Below are 22,638 nucleotides of genomic sequence, written 5' to 3' on the forward strand. Positions count from 1 at the left end.
ACCAAGGTGCAGAGAAGGGCCTGCACTCAAGGTCACAGGGCTCACAAGATGCAAAAAGTCACCCCTGAGCAGAAATCTGTCTTCTGGGCCCACACCCAGGTGCAGTCCAGGGCCATGGGGCCAGGAGGAGGCCCAGGCAGGAGCAGAAATGCTGGGAATGTGGGGCAGAGCCACAACAAAGGCTGCCGGCGGGCGTGGGTGCACAGCTGAGAAACAGGCCAGCTGCAGACCGCAGCCTCCATTGCCAACCCTTCCTGGCTGGGGAGGCCGCGTTCTGCCTGCCCCCCATGCACAGCCCTCACCTGTGAATGAATGAGTTAAAGAGGAGGGAAAGAGGGAGGGACGGAGACGCCAGTAGGCCTCCCAGGCACTAGACCACTGCCCAGGGGCTCAGGGACCTCTGTCCTGTGGGCTTTTCTCTTCCCCAAGAGCACACCAGGCTTTCTGCTCCATTGCTTTAATGGACACAGCAATTCACCAGACGGCTTTGCGCAAAATAAGAAAATATGAGCAGTATCATCAGCATCTCACGGAAACACAAATACATAAATTACATGTTCGCACACCTCACGCCAGACGTACATTCACGGGTGAAGCGCTTGGCAGCGCATACAGGGCTTGGGGCAAGGCCCCTTGGGTCTGTCCGTGGTGAAGGGGGTGGGGCATGGCCACCTGGCCCTGCATATCCCCTCTGACCTCCAGGCCATCCTTCGCCAACCTGAAGAGCGTCCGAGCAAGGCCTGAACACTGCACCACGAAGATGAGCTGTTGGAGACAGTCCTTTATAAAAACCCTCTTGAAGAACATGTGTGACAGCCACCGTCCTGCAGACAGTCCCACAGCAACCAGGGCCGAGATCCAAAGGATCCCGACGGTCACATCAGCCTTGAGGTGCCAGGGTGGGGGCGGCCGGCCAGGGCCCCAAGAGTGGACACAACCAGGTCAGCTCTCTTCTGGGCGTGATTCCTTGTCATCCCTTTGACTGCTCTGCTGCGGTGGGCGACCCTCAGGACAGGGCTCTCTGGCCTGTTTCCATAGCTCCTGGCGTTGAGGGCAGGCCCAGTGTCCCAGAGTGTTCACTGTGGGAGCAGGTCCAGGGCCCTAGCCCAGGAAGCTCTGAGCTCCGAGTTTCTACCCAACGCTGCACTGAGCGACCAGGGAATGGGGGGGTCTAGACTTAGTACTAGAAAATGTGACCACGAAATGCTTTTCATGTGCATGGTTTTTTGTTGCTGGGATTTAAAAAAAAATTTGGATCAAAAAACAAACAAAAAAAAAAACATAGCAGGCTCTCAGGTATATAAAACTGTAATATTAGATAAAAATACAAACTTCACCTTTACAAAAAAAAAATTAAAACAAACACACATTTCTGTTAATACACGTAAAGCATAACATCTTACCAAAAATAAAGAATTTAGGCTCTGTCCAAACACTGGCAGCAGAGGGACCTCCACTGCGGTGGCACGTCAACAACAGACTGAAGCAGCAAAGCACCTCGCCTGCCACACTCAGGAACACAGCACTCCGTGGTGCGTGTCACAGGAATGTGGCATCACTCAGCAAGGAACAGGGGCTCTGGGGCAGGAGCCACAGAGACGGCATACGATTGGTTTACGCATAGTTTTCTCAAAATGGCTTAAATTAAAAAATAAAGTGGAGTAAGGGAGAAACACAAAGCAGAAAGATGTAGGAAATGATGCATACATAGGTATACCATGTTTATTTAATACATCTCATTAGTTTGCATCTTGCTAGGAAAAATACCGTCGCTCTGTCCTGACAGTTACAGCAGCCCGTGTGTTATTGGTGTAAATGTCATCCAAGAGATAATTTAAAAAAAAAAAAAAAAAAAAAAAGGCTAGGCAAAGAGTAAAAAGGAAAGCTTAATAATCACTTTATGGTGTAAATAAAAAATTCACTTAAGGCTCTCAGGAAGGTTTCTGTATAGACTTAAACACTACAGCGAGGAGGTGTGGTTTCTAAAGTTCGCGTGGTGGTTTCCGAGACATTCCTGCTCCCTGCGTGCCCTGCAGAGCCCACGGGCACCCCTCTGGAGTCATTCCAAAAGCAGGCTCTGTGTCCTTGGCAAAAAAGCACCTGTGACCGCCTGAACAGAAATCCAGTCTGCTGAGATCTCTGCACTTCCATCCTGCAAGGGCGACCCTCCGTTCCGTGGACTGTTTACATACTTTTGTGAGTCCGTTTTGTTTTTGTCGTGTTTTGTGGTTTTGTTTTCTCTCTCTCTCTTTTTGACAAGGAAGCTTCTTACTGCTTCACCGAGTGCTACAATACTTGCTTTGATGTCACATTAAACAAATGTGCACTGTCTCTTTGTTCTCCAGAGTGTTCTCGGACACAGTTTTTCACGGAGGAGAACAAAGACCACACACTGGCAATAAAGCACCGTACATAGTAGGTTCAGGAATGTAACACGCCATGTACATCCATGTCCCAGGGAAGGGCTACAGGCGTATCCTCACCTCACATCTGCAGGGAGGGGAGAGAGACAGACACTGAGACCACTGAGATGGAACCACCAAGCACACGCATAGCTGTACAGAAGGCAAATGGGTTGAAACGTTTAACCCAATCAGGGGCACACAGGAATTTAAAGTTTTCATGAAATTTCAAAAATCAAATTTGCATATTAGCCACGTTGCAATATCCTCACTAGGGTTGGGACTAGGCTCACAGCATGTCATAGAACATGTCTTGAGAGCAAGCCCCTTTCTCCCATTGTACAGATGGGGGAAACTGAGGCCTAGACTGGTTCTTTTGCCCTTCTCCCTTTCTTTCTTCCACCCTAGGGCTTGGATGTGATTTCTGGAGCTCTGGGAGCCATCCTGAGCCAGAAGGTGACCCGAAGAGCGTGGCCAATAGCCATAGATGGACGGATCCCCTGTGACCAGGCACAGCTACCTTCAATGCTGTAGAATAGCTCTTCTCCCACTCTGTGTCACCTTTCCACTGCATGTTCCCACACATGGGCCATCCACAGGCATACAGCCTGGACACTAGCCAGGCAGCAGGAATGGCTACCTCACACTGTGGGGTCACTGCCACCAGCAGGCCAAGGTGGCCACAGCCCAACTCTCTGCAGAACTCAGATCCACAGGCAGGCACAGAACCACCCACCACACTGTGGGCTAGCTGTGAAGACTCTTCTCCCAAGAGGATCTTCAGGAATGGCCCTAACCATGGGTCTGAAAATCACATATTGCCGTACAGGAGCCAGGACTCTCTCAGACACCCCGTCTCTGACCCTATTCCAAAGCGACTATTTGTTTCGGATGCCACAGTGTCCCACATGCCAGGAGGAAGGACCGAGAAGGCCTGAAAATGCCTCCTCCATGATGGCTGTGGTTGTCCAAATCCCACTTCCTTCAGGGAAGCAACATGCCTTCCTAGAAGCCATTTCTGAAGCTCCCTTACAGCTAAAGGACGGCTGATGCAAAAAACAAAAAAGCGGGATTTCCAGGAAAGCTCTCTAAAAGGGGGCTCTCTGTCCTCCTCCCCATCTTGCTCTCTGTTAGCCTGGAGCACAAATGTAATTACTGGAGCTTTGGCAGCCACCTTGAGCCATGAAACAACTCTGAGGATGGAGACAACTAGCCTCAGATGGAAGTGGTCCCTGGTAATCCCTCAAGACTATCCCACCTGTTCTGGTCTCCTATCCCATGAACATGGTAGTCATGAACTTAACCTCTACTTTGTCTCAATCATTCCTGTTGTTTCTGGTGTTACCAGCAGTCAAATGCAATTTCCAACACAGTAGCCAAAAACCATGTAGATTTATGAAATATTTCCAGACCTTTCAGCTACTAACACCTATCCATAATCTCTGTTAAGCCTCAGTTTTTACATCTGTCAGATGGGGTGGATCACCTGCCCAAGGGGGTCGCAGAACAGTCAGAGCTATCCCACTGCTGCTTAGGAACCCCCAAACTATTCCATTCACTGTAATGCCTCTGTGTCCCCAATCAGTGACAAAGAGAAGAACCAAGCTAGAAGGGGCTCCAGAGCAGAGGTAAGCCATGGATCAAGGCTCTCTGTGCAGGGGGAAGGGACGGGGAGCAAGGAGACCCGAGCCCAGCAGGCACCGGAAGCCACAGAACCACCGAGGCCAATCACGGCCTGGCCACGGCCCGCTGCACCCGGCGAGACGGGAAGCATGATTCGAGGGAGTGATCTGAGATTGCCTCTCCCAGCCCTATAGGATTTCATTCAGCACATCCAGAGGTCAGGTCCTACCTGGTTGGCTGCTTTAGGTGGGTTTTAACCTTTTTCTTTTCCGTTTTTTACCTGACTCCCTACGCCTTCCTGTTAACAAAAGGGCAGGGCAGTGAGTGGGCCTGAGGGAAAGCTGCCAGGCTGGGGGACCCAGGCAATAAATACCTGAGGTGTTTATCTTTCTAAAAGAAACTCCATCACTCCAGCAAGGAGAAACTTGAGTCTCCTCTGCTCCTGGAGCCCCAGCGTAGCAGGGCCCGCCCCCACGGTGCTCTGGGGCATGAGCAGCCACCTCCCCCTGCTCCTCTGGGTGGAGCATTCTGCGGCTACTTCTCAGTTTGGCCCACCGGCCCTCCAACCTGCAGGCAGCTCGCGCACTTAAGCACGTTTCAGCCCAGCTTGACCTTCCTCCCGCCCTGACCCGCATCTGCAGGTGCACAGGGGCCCTCAGCAAGGCCACCAAGTGGCTGAGCTGCAACCACTTACCTGTGTCCTCTTCCCGGTAATCTGGATTCAGGCTGACAGTTGTACACGCGCACTCCAAGTGTTCCTCTAACCTCACCTGGACTTCTTTTAATTTTGGCTTCTTCCTGACATATTCCACCTTGGCCACCTGCCCAAGAAAACAGAGCCCAGCCATGAACACCTACATGGGGGCTTCAGACACCACAAGGTGACTGGAGCTGAGGTCACGCTCAGCCCAGACCCAGGCTAGCACCATGGTGTGGGGACCTAATCTTCGATCTCAACCTCCTCTCAGGTGTCTTACCTCACTGGGAAGGGATTACCAGGTGAAACCCACAAGCTACAGCACACGACCCCGTGTTACCTGGTCCCAGTTTTGTTTAAAATGAACACAAATGTTCACAAGTGCTTTGGGGGTCTGGAGGGTGCACACACAGCAAAGCTGGGGGTTCTGGGCACAGGCATCCAGGGAAGGTGTGTGTTTGTACACGTATGTGCAGCTGGAACATGTTTTCAGATGCGCTTTGTTACAAAGAAACAAAGCCAAGCCCTGAAGAGAACTCACTGCTCTGTGCTTGCTTGACGGCCACCCCTTCCTACCCAGTCCAACGAGAAAAACAAATGCATCCCTAAGGGCCCCTGGAGGAGGTTTGAGTTGGACACTGGTTATTGGGCTCAAGAATTCAGGCAATGACCCCAGGCTGCTGATCTGATGAGGACCCACTGCCACCAGGCAGCCCCGGCCCAGGCCCAAGGTTCTTATTGGGCTCAGGACATTTGGTTTTCTCAGGGACACAGGCCAGGCACCCCAGGCCATCACAGGAGCTGCACACAATGGATGTACAGGAGGACCAGGCTTCCAGGCATGGTGAACTCAAATGCCAGAACCTGGCCAGGTGCCCATTTACAGACTGAAGGCTGCTGTCTGTGGGCCACACCTGCCCTCAGTGCTGGGGCCTGACTCCAAGAGGGCCTAAGGCACAGCCTCCAAGTGTTCAAAAATGGAAGGCATTCAGAGCCCACCACAAACTAGCAAATCCTGTCATGGGTGCAAATCCACCCCCTGCCCTTTTATGCATAACACACACACACACACACACCCATTATGGGAACATTCTACCCACATAAAAATACATAATGCACACATTATGTAAACACACCCTTCATGGGAGTGCAACTCCACTCCACACACATGCGTGTATAATGTACAGAGTGCACACGCACACCTGGGAGCAATAGACAATCACTGAATACACAGCCACAGTGAGCATCATGCTAAGCCCCAGGCAGGGAAGCCCCCTTCTCCAAGAGGAACAGAAGAGGGACCTAGCCCTGAGAGAAGCAGAGGTATGAGGCTGGCACTCTGCCACCTGCCGCCCATGACACCTTCCTTGTAAGAGCCCAAATTCCAACCTTCATAGACTTCTGAACACCCTGTAGGAGACAGTTATCGTTTCCATTTATAGGAAAGGAGACTGAGGTACAGACCAGACTCTTCCCCAAGATGACCCCAGTGGCAGGAGAGGCAGGGCTAGCATATGGATGCTGGAAACTGCCCCAACCACCTTGCATCCTGCCTACCATTGGGGGCCTCCTAGAGGAAGACACCCACCACCCTTCTGCCCTCTCCAGGTCCTGCAGAGCCTGCAAACTACCAATTTTTTACCTTTCCTGGGTTCCAACTCCTAAGAACAGCCTAAGCAGGAATCAACTGCTTCGCCTGACTATCCATTGGGAAACTAAGACTAGAAGGGGAGCAGACACTAGGAGACCCCCAAGCACATGGAGGTGGAAGAAAGGTCACCAGGTGACAATCAGGTGGCCCAGGCTGGGACCAGATACCCCCAGCCCAGAGGGCCCTGCCTGCCAGGGTCTGGAGACAAAGAGCCCCGCCCCCAGACAGAGGGTTCAGACCTGTACCCTGGAACAGTGAGCATACTCCACAGTGAAGCCGGCCCCTGAGGCATTGAGGACCAGGCTCCTCCAGACCCTGTATGGCTGCGTTGGCCACATTAATGGTTAACCCATGGTTCAAAGGGTGCTGGGCGCCCAGCAGGCGTGTGAGATGCTGTGGGCTGTCTCGGGTGTGAACACAGCCCCAGGTGTGCACTCAGGTGTGGGGCATGGAGCACCTGGAGCCCGCCCAGCAGTGGGGCCTCAGGATGGGAGGTTTCACTACATCAGAAAGTGCAAGAGATGGGGCTGGGGCTGGCTGGCCTTGCCTGTGCAACTGCCACCTGAATGGGCACAGACACCTATGCCCATGCGGCCCTTAACTCAAGCATATCACCCCCTCTGCACGAAGGGGGCACAGACCATGCCCAGGGTGTGGGGAGGAATGAGAGGTTACGACCCCTGGACTGTGCCCACCACCCTTGCAGTAGGTATTTTCACAGAGTGCAACCAATCCAAAGTAGCTCCAGCTCCAGTTGGGGGAAGGCTGAAGCCGGTGGTCCCACTCACAGCCCCCAAGCTCAGCACAATGACCCCCAGCAGGCAGAAAGTGGGGTCCCAGAGTGTTCATCCAGTAAGAGTCCCAGGCAGGAGAGCATACCTGACAGTGAACCTCAGCAAATCCTAAGAAGGCTGCAGTAGCTGCCCTGGCCCAGCCCTCGCCCTGCATGAACCAAGAACTCCAAATCCACCCAGGATGGGGCCCAGCCCCATTAACCCTTTTCTGGGGTCCTGGCCACAGACATGGGCCGCAGGTGGCAGAGTGCCAGCCTCATACTCTGCAAACTCCTACCCACTTGGCTGCAGGTGGGCTCAGACAAGCCACTCGTTCTGCTCCTGGTCCTGGCCCACCAGCTGGCACAGCCTCTTTGGTCAACAAGCAGCCTCACCTAGTTCCCTCTGCAGGGACCATGGGCCTCTGGCCAGACACAAGAGGCCCAGCTGAGGGGGCAACTTGTTCTTTTCCACGAGATGGGCAGGCCACTGTACGGAAAGTAGTCTCTAGACACTAAAGAAATGTTGCCCGCCAACATCCCCATGGGAAGGGCACACTACACAGGCTGCTCTAGTCTGGAAGCCACTTTCTCTTCAAGCCCATTTTTTATCAAAGAAAAACAAACAACGACTTATGATTGCACCTGCTTCTGAGTATGCGAGGATTCCAGGCTGTTTGCCACCTCTGTCTGGCCAGGAAATAACTACATTTTTCCCCCAAGAACACGTCATGAATATTAAATTCTCCAAAAAAAAAAACAAAAAAAAACCTCTTCCCTGAAAGCCAAGTGCATACGAAGAACAGAGACTTCCTCAAGAGCCCCTGTGTGGCCTCAAAGGGTCCCCCTTGCCTCACCCTCCCCAGTCCCAGGGATGTGGGTTGTACCGTATCACACCAGACATTCCCATGCCCCACTCCTGAGTGTACCGTGCTATTGGCTGACTCTCCTAGACACTCCCCAGGACACATTCACCCCAGGAGACCACCCAGCTGTGCTGCATCCTTGCTCCACACCTGGCATGCCCAGATGACCCTCACCTCTGGCACAGGCCCCAAGAAGGACTTGGGACAGACATATCCTATACCCATACCCCAACTCCAGGTCATGCCTGACCACCCAGAGCTTAAGAGAGAATATCAGCCAGGATAAAAATACCGCTTACATAACCCAGGTGCCCACCACTGTAACCCTTAAGCTACCTAAAGACACAATTAGGGTCTGTTTTCCAAACTAGGAAATGAACAGCACAGACAAGGCAACACCCCTGCCCAGCACCATGTAGCTTTGGGTCCCCAGTGTCAGACTGGGCCCTCTTCTCCCTTCATTCAAGGAAGGGGGCCTGGACTTGGAATGAGCAGAGCCTCAGCCTTCGCCTGCCCAGTATCTGGGGAGAGACAAGGAGCCTGTCACTCAACCCGATCTTAAGTTAAGCAAAGAACCCTCCTTGGCCAAGATGGCATTGGAGCTGCTCTGCCCTCACTGCCCAGGCAGGTATGAGTGGGGTACATGCCAGAGGCCCTGGCCATAATGCTTTCCCCAAGCTCTAGAACAGGACTTCTGGCCTCAGCTCCATCCAGGCCAGATTCCCACAGCCCTCGGGGGCCAAGCAGCTTAACCCTCACATTCCCACTCCAAAGCTGTGGCTCAGGTGTGGAGGAAGAGTTGGACACCCAAGGACCAGACACCAAGTGCTGACCATACAGAGCAGGGTACAAGAAAAACCCCACCAGACTGTGGCCCCAGGCTGAAGGTCAGCCCCAACGTGGTGACCCAACAGCACCTGCACTGAGGTCTGGGCCTGGGGTGAGGTCTCTGCTCTAGATTCACCTGGAAGAAAGAAGGGAGCCAGTGTGGGACCCTGACTTCAAACAACCCACACCTGAGATCCCAGTGTTGACCTGGAGGTGGTCACCAGAGCATCCAGGTCCTTAGAACAAGGATAGTATTCTCATAGAAGTCTAGGGTCTGGCTCTCCACCCATCATGTCCACCAGACACCCTGGGCCTGGGTCCCTGGGGCTGCCTTCAACTGAGTGTGTGCTGGACAGCTCACCAGCCCTGTGGCCACAGTGACCACTCCCAGCCTCAGATCCTGCTGACCTCTGCACCTGCCCACAGGCTCTGAATCTGAGATTCCAGGATTCTGGCCCATATCCTCTCTAGGTCAACATCTGCCTCAATCCCAAATGGAGTGGAACCAGCCCCCAGCTAGGCCTCCACAATGGGCTCCTCTTTCCCCCAAACTCTTGTCCCTCTGCCAGAGCCCCCTGTGTCTGGGACCGGATGTTTTCCTCCAACCCTGATGGGGTGGGCAGGGGGAGGCCTTCCAAAGGAGGAGAACCCGGGAACCAGGCAGCCTGGCTACACTTGCAGGGGATAGCCTGTGACCGTAGGAGGGGCCCTCCCCTGGGGTTGGCTAGGACCTGGTCTGCAGACGAGACTGTGGTTGAGATTCAGGTCCCAGCTCCACATGCACGAAGCAGAGAAGGGGTCACCTTCCAGAAGAGGCAGGGTCCCTATGAGCTAAGCAGGGCCCTGAGGAGCTGGATACCAGCTGAAGACCTCTGGACCCCACCCAGTATGCTCAGGAAGACTGGACAGTCCTTGTCCTCACCCCAGGGGATAGAACCCCCAATGGGGCCTTTCCTGTGTCACCCACTTCAAGCCAGCACCCTGTCCCTCCCAGAGTCCTATCTCAGATACCTAAAGGATGGCCCCTCAGCTCCCAGAGCTGACATGTGGGAGCATCCACCCAAGAGCACCCTCCCCTAGCACCTAAGAGAAAAAGACCAGTCAGCTGGGCTCTTGGGCTCAGGAGGGCCCCCAATATACCACCTCTGAGGACCCTAGGAAAGGCAGAAGCTGAGTCACAGTCACAGGAGGTGGCTGTGGATCCCCAGGGGAGTGGACACTGGGGAGAGGACAGAGCGTAGGGTCCCCCCAGCCAGCGTGGAGTCCTGAGTTAGGCCTTTCCCCCAACAGGACCCAAAAATAGCTTCTGAAGACAAGAGAGCCCTTAGACAAGCACCCCCAGGGCCCAGGGAAAACCGCAGGGCTTTTTAAGGGGAGTGTCCAGACTCGGAGATCCTGGGGCAGTGAGATGTGGAATTTGCTTACTCAATACCCCAGCACTGCAGAGAGCCAAGTCCCCAGAGGTCAAGATAAGTCCTAGTTATGGGTCTAAAGTGCCTGGTCATGTGACAAACAGCCTATCAGCTACGAGGTCCTTCATCAAGAAAACTCTTCCCAGTATCTCATTGTAGAGTCTGGGGTCACAGCAGGGCAGAGAAAATTATCTTCTAGAGTCAGAGAAGGGGTCCTAATGTAACCCCCAGAACTGAGTTCCTCAAGCCCAATTTTAGTGATCGCTATTCTAGGAAGAGGCCAAGCCGAGGCCGGAGGTTCTGCATGGAGGCACATCCCTGCAGACAAGATATGCCTACACTTGTGTCACATGCTGACCCCACAAGAGCTAGTACCCAGGGGAGCCCCAAGAAAGCTCAGAAGCCAGGAGACACCTCCCCTCCAACCCCAGACATGGACAGAAATCCTAGAGGCAGGGAAAACACCTATTTCAACAACAGGGCCAGCAATTCAGCTCTTGGGGTTGTTAGTTCCTGCCTGCCACAGACCCACGAGGAAAACGAGGCCCAAGGGGAGCAACCCAAGCCCAGCAGCTACAAGCCCCACAAGCTCCCTGGAGGAACCTGAAGAAGCAAAATGGTCCCCACCACTCACAGAGTTCCCAGCACTGCCCCGGAGGTCATGCCAGCCATCTCCTGCCAGGGAGAGCATTTTTTGGTCAGCACCAACTGTGTGCCTGCCCCAGCTCCTGGGTCCTGCGAGCCCCTAAGCCCCTGAGCACACCTTCTTGAGTGGGGAGGGCTGGGCAAGGAGCTTGGTGTGCAGACCTGAGGAGAACCCTCCTGAGAAGCGCTGGGCCAGACCATTGGGGCCCCTCTCTCCTACAGCACTCCAGGGTACTGATCTGAATGTCTGTGTCCCCCACATTCTAGCATCAAGAGCCATACCTACAAGATGATGGCATTAGGAGATGGGCCCCTCATGAAGGGGATTAGCATTCTTTTGAAAGAGCTTGTTCACCCCTTCACCATGACAGGATGCACCAAGAAGGTACTTTCTGTATAAATAAGAAATGGGTCCTCACGAGATACCAAATCTACCAGCACTTTGATTTTCGACTTCCCACTTACAGGCCTTTGAGAGAGAAATTTCTATTGCTTATCAGCTCCCTATCTATTGTATTCTGTTACATCAGCCTGACCAAAACACGACAGGCACCACTCCCAACATGCAGAAAGAGTAACCTGCCCAGGGGCCCAAAGCCCTGAGATTCTTCTATAGATGGGGGACCCTGACCCCTCTGGCCATTCCCCAAACCACCAAGGGGCCTGCTCTTCAAGGTCTGGGACTGCCAGCAGCTCCCAATGCAGTGGCTGGACACCCTGTAAGACCCACTGGTAAGGCAAAGGCTCTTGCACAGCCCAGTGTCCCTCCCCTCCCTGTGCCTCAGTGTACCTGTCAGGGAAGAGAGCGCAGCCACCCAACCACTCCATCAGCCAGCAGGAGTGTCAGGCTGATGCCTAGAAGGGACCGAGGCTGCCCCAGGGAGGGTGGTGGCCCAGGGGCGGCTGGGGCTCACCTTGACGCTGCGGTGGTGGATGCGCGAGGGCTGGCACTTGACACTGCTGGTGTTGCAGCAGCCGGTGCAGCGCCTCACCTCCACACACGGCGGCCAGATCAGGAAGTTGGCGGACGTGGGGTCGACCTGGCTGCGAGGAATCTCGTAAATGACTGTCCTGGTCTTGCAGACTGCGGGGACAGCTTCCTCTGCAAAGGCAGGAGTGCGCTGAGTACAGAGCATTGCACGCCCGCCCCAGGCACGAGCTCCCATCTCGGTGACCCTGCCCCACCCAGGCCTGGGGTGACCAGAAGCCTGGCGCAGACAGCAGCCATGAAGTTGCGGTGGCCTCCCTTAGGACCCAGCCCACCAAGGGTGAGGTGTATGTAGGCTGGGACCCCTTCCCCACAGGGAACAGCTGAGCTGTCCAGAGAGGAGGTCGGGAATGGGTGCTGTGGGACAGCCACCCAGAGCCTGCATGGACATTCCCTGCCATCTGGACGCAGATTCCAGTGGTCTGCCCTGACCAAAACTGGTCTAAGGGTGTAAACTGTGCGACTGCCACAACAAATATTGCCTGGGGAGGGCCCTCTTGCAGCAATTAGGAATCATTTGGCCACATGCCACATGCAAAGGTGGAAGACACAGGCCATCTTCTTGAGGGAAACTAAAGCCCAGAGAGGAGCATCCACAAACCTAGGCAGCTATCTTAAGCAGACCTGGGACCTCCAGAGGGGTGTGGAATTTTGTTGGTCACAAGCCCCCCCCACCCCCCCGGCAAGAAAACAGACCAATGCCCTTGAGACCCCAACCATCTAGTTCCACTCAAGGGCCCAGAGGAATACAGAGTGCCCTATGAGGAGGGATGAATCAAAATATCCCCCAAACCAATTGGCAAAGTTCTGGAGCCGGAAGGGAGTGGGCCGGGTACAGAGAGCCACGAGGGGCATCCGAGAGCAGCCCACCAGGCAGGTACACCTCCACCAGCACAGAGCAAATTTGAAATTCAGCACGACCACGTTCCCAACAAGGCTCCTCAGGGCAGGCCCCAACAAGATCGGGCACTTAAGGAATTTATGACAGTTCTTCTCTCCTGGAAACTCTTGGCCCAGACCACAATTCCACCAAGGGCAGGAAGGCTGGGGCGGGAGACACCCCATCAAGGAAGGCGGCCCCAAGAGGCCAGAGACATGGAGCCTGGCAGGCCAAGACTTTGCCTTACAGAGGAGGGAAGAGGTGCCTGGGGCCAGAATTAGGGAGCCAGGCCAGCTCCTGCCCCCGCCCTGCCCCTACCCACAGCAACCTCCTGGGACTCACCAATGCTCCTTTTCCTTCGGATTGGCACAGGCCTCTTCTCGAATGCATGCTTGGTGGCGTGGACCCCATGGACTCTCAGGCTGGTTTCCAAAGCATCCTCAACCCCTACATGTAGAAGAGAAAATGGCAACCGGCTGGCCCAGACCTACACAGTGTGCCCAAGGCCTGTCCAGCAGCATCTCCTACTGACTGGCTGTAAGACCACTTGGGGGGATCTCCTTGGAGACCTTCCATTCCCACCAGGCCCTTTTCAGATGTGCAGCAGACGAAATATCCAAAATTGTCCCACCAACATGGAGGTCCCCAAAATGCTGGGCCCTGTGACACAGCTAACTTTGGGAGCCTCCACTATGGCATCTCCTTGCAGGAAGCCGGGTGAGGCCAAGGGGACTAGAAGGCCCTGGTCTATCCATGCCAGAACCAGCTGGCCCATGGGCCCCCAGCTTGGCCCACCTCCATGGGGGCTCAAGGCTGCTGGGCCACACCCTTTCTGAGACCACAAGACAAGCCTGCTGAGACTTGTGTGCACATCTTCTCTGCCTGTCTCCCACTAAGCCAAGGCTTGAAGAGTGTCAAAAGAGCCAGGCTGAGCTCTAAGCCAGAATTCACTTGTTCCTGAAATAAGTGTCCTCTAAGAGCCAGACGCCTTTCAAGGAGTACTCACCAAGAAGGGTCCAGGGCCTAGCAGAGGGAGGAAAAAATATTCTCCCAGAAGAGGGAAAGGTGTGAGTAGCCCAGGGTCTATGTCCATGACAGGCAGGGAGGTGCAGGTGGGAAGAAGGCCCCCAGCCATAGAGCATTAGCTTATAACCTTATCAGCACAGAGCCCCCCAAGGCCCCCAGCATACAGACCACCCCACTTTAAGGGGATGAGGACTACAGCGGACAGGGAGGGGAGGACATTGTCCTGCTGCCTGCGACATAAATCAGCCCAGCCCACTGATACTGCCCACACCTAGATAAAGTACATCAGACCTGGCCTCCCTGACTGGGCTCTGTGGACACAGCTGGCGGGGGCGGGGGCGGTCTCTTCTCATCTCCCTCCATCCTGCTTCCCCAACATACAGCCAGGGCAAACAGGTCCCAAAAAGGTGGCTCCAACTGCCAGGAACTCTCCAGATACACCAAAACCTACCTATCCTCTCCTGGGAAGCTCTGTGATGTCCTCGCCACTAGCCCAGATCAGAAGCCCCCTGCCTGATGCAGGAGGAACCAAAGTCACTTTCTGTAAGACCAGTGAGGTATCAGTGATGGTCCACAACCCAAGAGGAGGACCCTCAGCTTCCTCCACCCTGAAGCCTGCACATGTAAACCAAAAACCTTGCATACGGCAAAGACCACGTCTCAGCTAAGCCTGACTTTTTACTTAAAATGACTCAATCTTCCAATGCCACTAATTTTTTTTTTTGAGACCCAAAATAAAATCAGAACAGAACTACTCATGCAATAAGAATTTCCCATCAACCAACTGCTACAAGAAGCATTTTTTCACAAAAAAGTGACACATCTGAGTCATCTCTTGGTGGTGGCCATCTTGACACGGCCAAACCAAAGAACAACTGGTCCACGCTTGGCATCATGAAGGAAATTTAACACCAACATCAGCTGCCATGCTTCACAGCCTTACTACCACCACGCCTGCATGAACTACTTCACCGATGACTTAATCTTTACATGTACACGGCAAGTGCTATCACCTCTTCACATCTGAGGAAACTGAGGCCCAGAAAAACCTAGTAACAAGACAAGGAAAGCAGCTGGACATGCTCAGACGCCACTCCCAGCCCCCGTCTCTTGTCCCTACTTAAAAGAGAAGACAACAGCCCTGCCAGTTCTTCAACCCTGCTGAAGTCTGTGTCCGCAAATTTCTTCCCAGATGAGAGACAGAGTGGGAACAGCTCCTATCAGATGAGCCCACCCTTTGCCCAAGATCAAGTTGGGTGGCCATAAGCCAGGTGCTGACCCACGTTTACAGTAGAAGCAGCCACTTTGATCTATGCTGGCTGAGAAGGATCAGCTGGTATAGCCCAGACCCAGGGAATAGGCACAAACATTCCCAAAATCTGTTCTCAGGCTTTCCCTCTGCCTTCTGTGCACACATCCTCCACCCATCATCCTGGGGAGAGTTAATGGCCTGAGATGGGAATATTTAGGTGTCAGTTACTCCATGGCACCCAAGAGCCAGGCCAGCAGCTACTTCAGAGAACAAGGACCCTTGCCACTACCACCTCACAGGTGGGATAGACCGTGGTCACTATACCACCACACATAGAAAAATCAACTGTCCCTCACTCTGCACGCACACTCCAGATGCCTAGTGCTTGATGATACTTGATGGACAACAGTCCCACCAGCTCAGGCACCACAAGCAAAGAGCCACAAGCTGGGAGGAAATGCCTTGCTCAGTCTCCCCATCAGTAAAATGACCATACAGGCTGCACACTGAGAGAAGCTACACACTCAAAGCAGGCCCCATCGGTTGGGGTAGGGGCTGACCTTCCTGGAGCTCACCTGCATACTTCCAAGCCTCTTTTCTGCTTTCTGCAGCACTGCCTTCCCTAAACCCAGCAGCAAGAATATCAGCCTGGAAGGGCCTATTGCTTGGAGTCATAAGGTGGACCCAATACCAGGTAGCCTACTCTCAGAGAAACGGCCACATGGCTCTATACCACCAGGACAGAGGTTGTACTCTACCAGTTCTGTTTCCACAGCTAGGGAAGAGTTCAAGTCATAAAAGGTACCTCGAGGGGCAAGGCCTCCCCACTTTGCTCCCCCACCCAAAGTTTCCCAGGCAAACTTTTGGACAGGTAGCAGGAAGACTGGTACCCACTCTCTGCATTCCCTGGGGCAGGAGGCAGAAGAGCTCTGGAGACACTTTTATAGGGAGCAATTTGAAACCAGCCAAGAGGACAGGCTGGTGCATCCCAACCTTTTCTGTTTGGACCCACCCAAAGAGGCTGGGGGAGGTAGGCCAGGAATGCAGCCACATAATGCCATACAGCAGCAAAGCTAAATGGTAGGGTGGGGGTGGGGTAGGGGTGGGACTGCAGAGACTAGAATAAGAATGGTCCTCCCAGCAAGTGAATGGCCCATTTCCCTGTAGCATCCAAAGCCCATCCCACAAGGAGGCCCAGCTCTCCACAGCCCGCACTTCTCAAGCCAGACAAAAAGCCCTGGAACCTTCTCTGAGAGGCAGCCCTCCACTTCCACATCCAGAGGACCAGTAATGCAGGCTAGTGTTTTCCCCAGCAGCTCAACGCCAAGCCCTTCTCCCCAGGGTTTCTATTCCAGGGACCAGATCAAAATCCCCCCAGGCCAACTCTGATCTTCAAGTGAAATTCTACCCAGTCTAGATAAGTATCAGTCAGAGGATTTCCTGGGTCAAGAAACTACAGAAATCAACGGCGGTTAGAAAAAATGGTTTTGGCATGAAACGAAAATAGTCCAGGCCTCTTCACCACCATAATTAGGTACAAATTTCCAAATGACTAGACCATGTGATTTTACTTAATTCCACCACCCTGTTTTCAGAGTAGTTTGCAGGGAGAAAAAAAACCTTCATTTCACTCAAAATTCTTCCAATTCTACTGCCTTTGGTTACTCTTTTCAACAAGTTCATCTTAGGTCTTTTTTAAAGCCATGGACAAGGTTTCCCACATGAGCACTTCCCTAGTTAACTCTCATGTTGAAGTCCCTGGGACCAAGTGTTAATTTTGAAAAGGGCACCACAAAGATGGGAACAAGCACTCAGCTTCTAGGAACTGGCTCTCCAGTCCTTGCAGAGAAGCGAGGGGCAGGAAGCCACCCAAGCCCACGCCAGCCCTCTCCCCACCTGCAGTCAACCTAGGTCCCAGGCCAGTGAGAAAATGTCTTTAACTCTTGCTGACCGGAGTCTAGTCCAACTCTGTAGGTGACACCCACTTTGAAACTCTCACAAATAAACTGTTCCCTAAAGTGGCCAGGCTCCAGACCCAGAGAGCCAGCCCCAAAATAGACCCCAACCAGCAGATGTGTGCAAGTTGTGCCTTTTTATTGAGTCGTGAAAGGAGAAAGACAAGGGCCTGTCATCCCTGGGGCAACAAGGCACAGGCTCCCCATCATAAAGGCCTGGCCAACAGGCGGCTCCTCCCTTGGGCGGCCGGTGGATCAGGAGCCGCTCCTGCCCCTGGGGCCTCCTTCGCGGACTGCCGTCCGGTTCTCCAGCCAAGGCTCTACGCCCAGGTCCTGGGCCGGCTCCCGCAGCTCCTCGGGGCCCCGGGCAGGCGCGAGGCCGACACACCTGGCTGGGGCGCCGGCGCCCTCTATGCGGCTGAACTTTCTGTGACACACGCGGCATTTTCTTTAAATGCGAAAACAATCCTTGGGCTAGCGAGCAGCCCTCGGCCGCTGCTGAGAGAGAAAGTGGCGATTGGAAGAGAAACTCCTGACTCATCCGCCTGGGCGTTTATGGCCGAGGATTGGATTCTGACCTTTCGGTGCGCTCCTGCGCGCTGCCCGGGCCTGGCTCCAGCGCAGGAGGCAGCGCGGGGCGCACAGATTCCCCGCCCGCCCGCGCCCTCCCCACCCGCGCCCTCCCCGCACGCTAGGAGAAGGGGCGCGATTTACCTACGGAGTCTATCTCCAGGAGTCGCTGGAGGTCCCGGATGCTGTGGATCTGACTGTGCGCCAGCCTCTCAATCACCTCGCGGGGGATCTCCGCCTCCTGCAAGCAGAGGCCACACGGTCAGCACCCGCGGCTCCGGCCCCACGGGCTCACACCCTGGGCCGCCAAGTGTTCCTCTTCCCCGTGCCCACGCGGCCTCAGAAGGGCTAGCCGCAGCCCCCACACCGGCCCACGCGGACCCCAAATTCTCCGACTCATCCATGTCTGCCCTTTGCAAAATTAAAGTCCCCCCTCACTTTAAATTTTCAAACAAAAGCCCCCGCACTCTGGCCCCTCAGCCCGGGTGTCAGTTACAGAAGGTCTGGGGGCGGTGAGGGGGCCAGGGTATTTCTGATTTAATAGTCAGATCAATATCTTTAAAGACCAAGTTGAAATGCGTCACGGACCGACGACGAAAGTCCTAGCAGCCCTAACACTTTAATCTAGCCAGAGGCTTAAATTTCACGCCCTGGAATCCCGAGTGAACCCGCGGAGAGGAGGGCTCTACGTCTCACAAACACGCGCGCGTAGAGACACACACACACTCACACACACAGTCGCCCCACCCCAGGCTCGGCCCAGCCACGGCCCTAGCGCCGACTGAGACACCCGAACGATGGAAAAGGCTACCAGGGAAAGCGAGGGTTAATATCAACCCTCTGCGCCCCCACCACCACCCTCACCTCTGGCCCCTCACTCTCCTCCGGACCTCCGGATTTTTAAAGGGAGTCGGGGGTCGCTGGGGGAGCCTCTAGCACCAAGTTCCCACGACAGGGGTTGCAGAAACTCATTCATCCCACATTGCTCCCAGGGACTCGGGATTGAGGGGCGGGGTGGGGGTACGGCAAGGTGGGAGGGCGCTGGCGCCTGGCCCGGCCCCAGCTCGCCTAGCTCAGCCACCTGTAAGCAGGCCCCAGGCGGGCGGGACTGCCCCGGCTTTGCACCCAGCCAAGCTTGGGGACCAGGAACCCGGGGTCTGCGTATCGGCACTGCCCACCCTTCCCGGCCGGGGCTTCCGTCGCAGCCATCTCTACCTGTTTGCCGGCTGCCCTCCTCCCCTCCCCGGGCTCCGCCAGCTCATACACACCCCCTTCCCTGCTCCCCGCTACTGCATTACCCGCCGCGCCCCAGCTACCCCTCCCGGAAAGGCGTCCGCGCCCCGCGAAGTTTCTCCCCACTCGTCCACCTCGCGGATCCTCGTTCCCTCCAAGGCAGACCGACGCAACATACAGGAAACTCACCAGACACACTTAGGCATGGCAGAAAATAGCACCTACTTCAGAAATTTTAAAAATCGACCACCCTACCAGAGAAATTAAAATGCTCTCTGCACATCCCAGGGAACCCCAGCCAGCGGGTGGCCACGGAAGGCGTGAGCCAGGGCAGTCGGAGAGGGGACTGGGCGCGGGGGCGGCACCAACCTCGGCCAGGACATGGGCGAGGTAACCGCAGCCGAGGAGCAGCAAGCAAGCCCAGGTCCTCATCGCGTCCCGAGGCGCGGGCGGCTCGGTGGGGAGGCGAGGCCGCGGGGCGGGCGCTCCAGCCGGGCTCCTGTGGCGGCGAAATTCAGTACCATCCCTCAGGGAGCGCGGCCCGGAGGGTGGCGCGGGGAACAGGGAGCCGGCAGAGCGCGCCCGGCGCGAGCGTGAGTGCGGAGAGAGGCAGGCAGCGCCAGCGAGGAGGAGGAGGAGAAACAGGGAGTGCGCGCCCGCAAGCGCCGGGAGCCTCCCGGGCCGCCGGGTAGAGGGTGGGGACGGAAGGGGCGGAGGGCGGGGGTTGGGCTTCTTCCTTGGTGCGTTCTCGGTGCTGGCCGCCGCAGCGCTCGCTCCCCAGCGCTGGCTTTAGGAGCGCCTCGGCCGATAATTCTGCATATTTGCGGACATCAGCCCCAAGAGGGACTCCAGAGCAAGGCTGGAGCTGTTGGAGCCGCAGCCGCCGCACTACCGATCACCTGTCTGGACACCCGGCCCGGCCTCTGCTGCGGGCTTGCAATCTCTCTGCGAGCTGCAGGCTGCAGGCGGCCCTGCGCACCCACCGCCTGGCCCGCGCTCGCCTCCGGCCTACTCTCGCAGCAGCCGCCTGGCCAGGCACAGTGCGGCCCAGCCCCGAGAGGCTCGGCGGCCTGCGTGCGCCCCTCCGCGGCGCGCCCTCGGCTCCAGCGCCGTGCTCCGCCCTCCACCAGCCCGGGCCCGGCAGCGCCCGGGGCCGCGCCGCCTGGCAGCTGCTGCCCGCCCGGGGCCTCGCCGCACGGCCCGCGCGGGCCTGAGGGCGGGCGCAGGGCCGCGCCGGCGCCGCTGCCGCAGCTGCTGCCAGTAGAGAGGAGGACAGCAGACAGGCCAGGCTTGCTGGAGTTGTGTGGGTTCCGCGGGGCGCGCGTGTGGAGCCGGCCGGCCTCGGGGAGAGGGTTATAGCGCGGCTGCCGCGCCCCTCCCCCGCCCCTCCCCCCGCCTCCCCCGGATTCCGGGCCCGGGACCCGAACCTCGGAAGCGCTCTAGGGTCGCGCCGGCCCGGCAGGGCCCAGACGCCACCACCGCCACAGAGAGCACACACGCGCTCAGGCAGGCAGCTAAATCCATCAAAGCTCCGCGCCGGGCTCTGGGCACAGGCGCTGGGGCTCCCCGCGCGCCCCTCCCTCGAGCTTGCCCACCCTCCAGTGCCAGCTGCAATCCTGCGGCACCGGGCGGGGAGGGGAGGAGGCCGCCGCAGAAGCGCCGCCGTCTCCGGCTCGTTTCTTTCGGGCCCCAGCGGCTGCAGAGGGCAGAGCCGAGAGCTGCTGCGCCAAAAAGGGCCAGAGAGCCGGCCCCCAACCCCCGCCTCGGCGATTGCCTTCCCACGTTTGGATCCAAGGCCCCTACTTTCCCCTCTCCATAAAAGGAGGGGAAGTCAGTCATTCGGGAGAGGTGGGGCTGATTTGGGGGCGCGTCTGGGGCACTCACCTGACGGCTACCGCCCAAGATCCGAAGCCTGGGGCATCTGAATGAGGAGCCTCCACCCACATTTCGACAGGCGAGGGATCCCTGGTCCAGGGAAGGGGCTGCTGCCTATCTAACCCCCACCCTGGGACCCCGAGCCTCCCAAGTCTGCACTTCCTCCGGGGTGGTGGTCCCGAGGCTTGAGCCAGCACCTCAAAGGGGTGGAAGGGAAGGAGGAAAAACAAGCCACACGTGAGGAACCCCCAAGTTCGGAGCTTCCCGCGTCTGAATCCGCGGGTACACAGAGCGCCACCTCCGGCCAAGGCTTAGCGCAGAGCCGATGCGGGGGAGCCGTGCGCGCAGAGGCCAAGGTCTGAGCGCGGCTAGACAGCTCCCACGCGGTGAAAGGACAGTGCGCCCGCACGGTGGCTTCCTCCTGCCTAGACCAAGTGGGATGGGACCCCGACTGCGGGTCCATATGCGCGACAGAGTGCTTTCTCCACGGCGTGTGCGTGCCCTGCTACCGGGGTGGTGGGCCATGCGGACCCCAAAGCTAGACCGCCTAGGCCCCTGAAGCCTACCAGACGCATGCGTGGGTGCGTGGGCGGCCGAGAAGAATTCTGCCAGCTCCAGCCATCACCCGCCCCCATCCTGTGGATTAAGCCCCTGCCCCCGCCGTTGCTGCCCTCCCGCCAGACAAAGGCAGTAAAGGCTCGCCCGCAGGCGGTCTTTCATCCCCTGCTCTGCCGGCTCCAGCATTTCAAAGGCCGAGGTCGGAGTGTGCTTAGGGGCGCTCGCCTTCCCCCAAATTCCTGGAGGGCGGGGCCTCTCCTGCTGCCCTTTGTGGGTCCCCATCCACCCACGCCCTTCTACACCTCTACACACCTGCGACCCCCTCCTTCCCCACGTCCCTCCCTCACCCGGGCCCCTGCCCCGCCGGGCGCCCCCAGCAGTCTGGAGCACTCTCCGGTGGTCAGGAAGAAGGCCCGAGGCAGAACAAGGGAAACTTGGAAACCTTGTGAAGCACCCGAAAACCAGGCCTTGTCTGCCCAAGTAGAACCTTCTCTCGTTTTTGGAGAGGGAGAGCCGCTGGACTGTTTCTGGAAGGCAGCGGAACAGCCACGGCCAGGACCAAGGCTGGGCCCCCGTCCGATTCCTCACCTACTTTTCCTGGGCGTTGTGCACATCATGTCCAGCTGAGCCTCAGACTTCTCGAGGGCAGAAGGGCCCGAGGACACCTCTTTAGAGTTAGGGTAAAGGGCTTGATGTGACAGTGAGTGTGGACTTCGGAAGGAAAATTACGGTAGTATTGCAGGTGGGGTTCCTGGCCCTCCCGGCCTCAACTCCCACATCCAGGCTCGCGGGTTCGTGGGGGTCCCCGCCGCCTCTAAGGGCCTAGTGGACGTTCTTCCCTCCGCGTGCCTCCTGTCCTGGCGCAACAGTGGCACCCGGCGATAGTTTAGTGACAGGAGGGAAGATCTAGGGACGCGGAAGAAGGTGCCTTCTACACGAGTCTCGGACAGGAAGGAGGCGGGGAATGGGGCTCTGTCTGGGGGCATCACCCCTTGGACGCCAGAGCTTCGGCGAAAGCAGCGCAAGCATCTCTCTAATCGCCGGCGGCTATTAAAAATAAAACCGCGAACCGTCGTCATGACTACCACAACAACAGCGGCTGAGCGAGTGAGGCAAAAACTTGTGCAGCCGCGCGATAGCCGCCTTTGGGGGAGACACGGGGCACAGTGAGCCCTAGAGACCCAAAGTGCGCCCAGCGTGAGACAGGCGAGCCCTGCCCGCCCCACCCTCCCCGGGATCCTGGAAAGAAACAGGAAGACTTGGATCCCTAGAGGTTTTCTCCAAGGACTGGACACGGAGGCCGTGGAACCTGCTTAACAGGTCACCCACTTGGATGAGAACCCACGCCTGTGTGGATCTTTCTCCGGACCTTCATTCCTCTATTAACCCGGCCTATCCAGACTCC

General features: G+C 56.6%; 1 protein-coding gene across 3 annotated transcripts; it reads right to left on the reverse strand.

The window, feature by feature from the left end:
• Positions 1–441: 441 nt before the first annotated feature.
• On the reverse strand, positions 442–22,410 carry PDGFA (platelet derived growth factor subunit A). Of its 3 annotated transcripts, XM_053554645.1 has the most exons (8): positions 20,228–22,410; positions 19,170–19,299; positions 17,712–17,808; positions 13,107–13,211; positions 11,811–11,998; positions 4,720–4,846; positions 4,255–4,323; positions 442–2,490 (listed from the first exon to the last, which is right to left on the reverse strand). In XM_053554645.1, exons 2-7 carry the CDS (start codon positions 19,230–19,232, stop codon positions 4,268–4,270), a joined length of 636 nt encoding a protein of 211 aa, XP_053410620.1. In that variant the 5' UTR covers positions 19,233–19,299; positions 20,228–22,410; the 3' UTR covers positions 442–2,490; positions 4,255–4,267. The 3 variants fall into 3 exon arrangements, with proteins under 3 accessions (XP_053410620.1, XP_053410622.1, XP_053410621.1); XM_053554647.1 differs by lacking the exons at positions 4,255–4,323; positions 20,228–22,410 and having other exon boundaries at positions 19,170–20,184; XM_053554646.1 differs by lacking the exons at positions 442–2,490; positions 4,255–4,323; positions 4,720–4,846; ... (1 more) ...; positions 13,107–13,211; positions 20,228–22,410 and adding an exon at positions 13,246–17,495 and having other exon boundaries at positions 19,170–20,217.
• Between the last annotated feature and the right edge of the window lie 228 nt (positions 22,411–22,638).

This window comes from Nycticebus coucang, chromosome 12, assembly GCF_027406575.1.
Source record: "Nycticebus coucang isolate mNycCou1 chromosome 12, mNycCou1.pri, whole genome shotgun sequence".
Classification (NCBI taxonomy): Eukaryota; Metazoa; Chordata; class Mammalia; order Primates; family Lorisidae; genus Nycticebus; species Nycticebus coucang.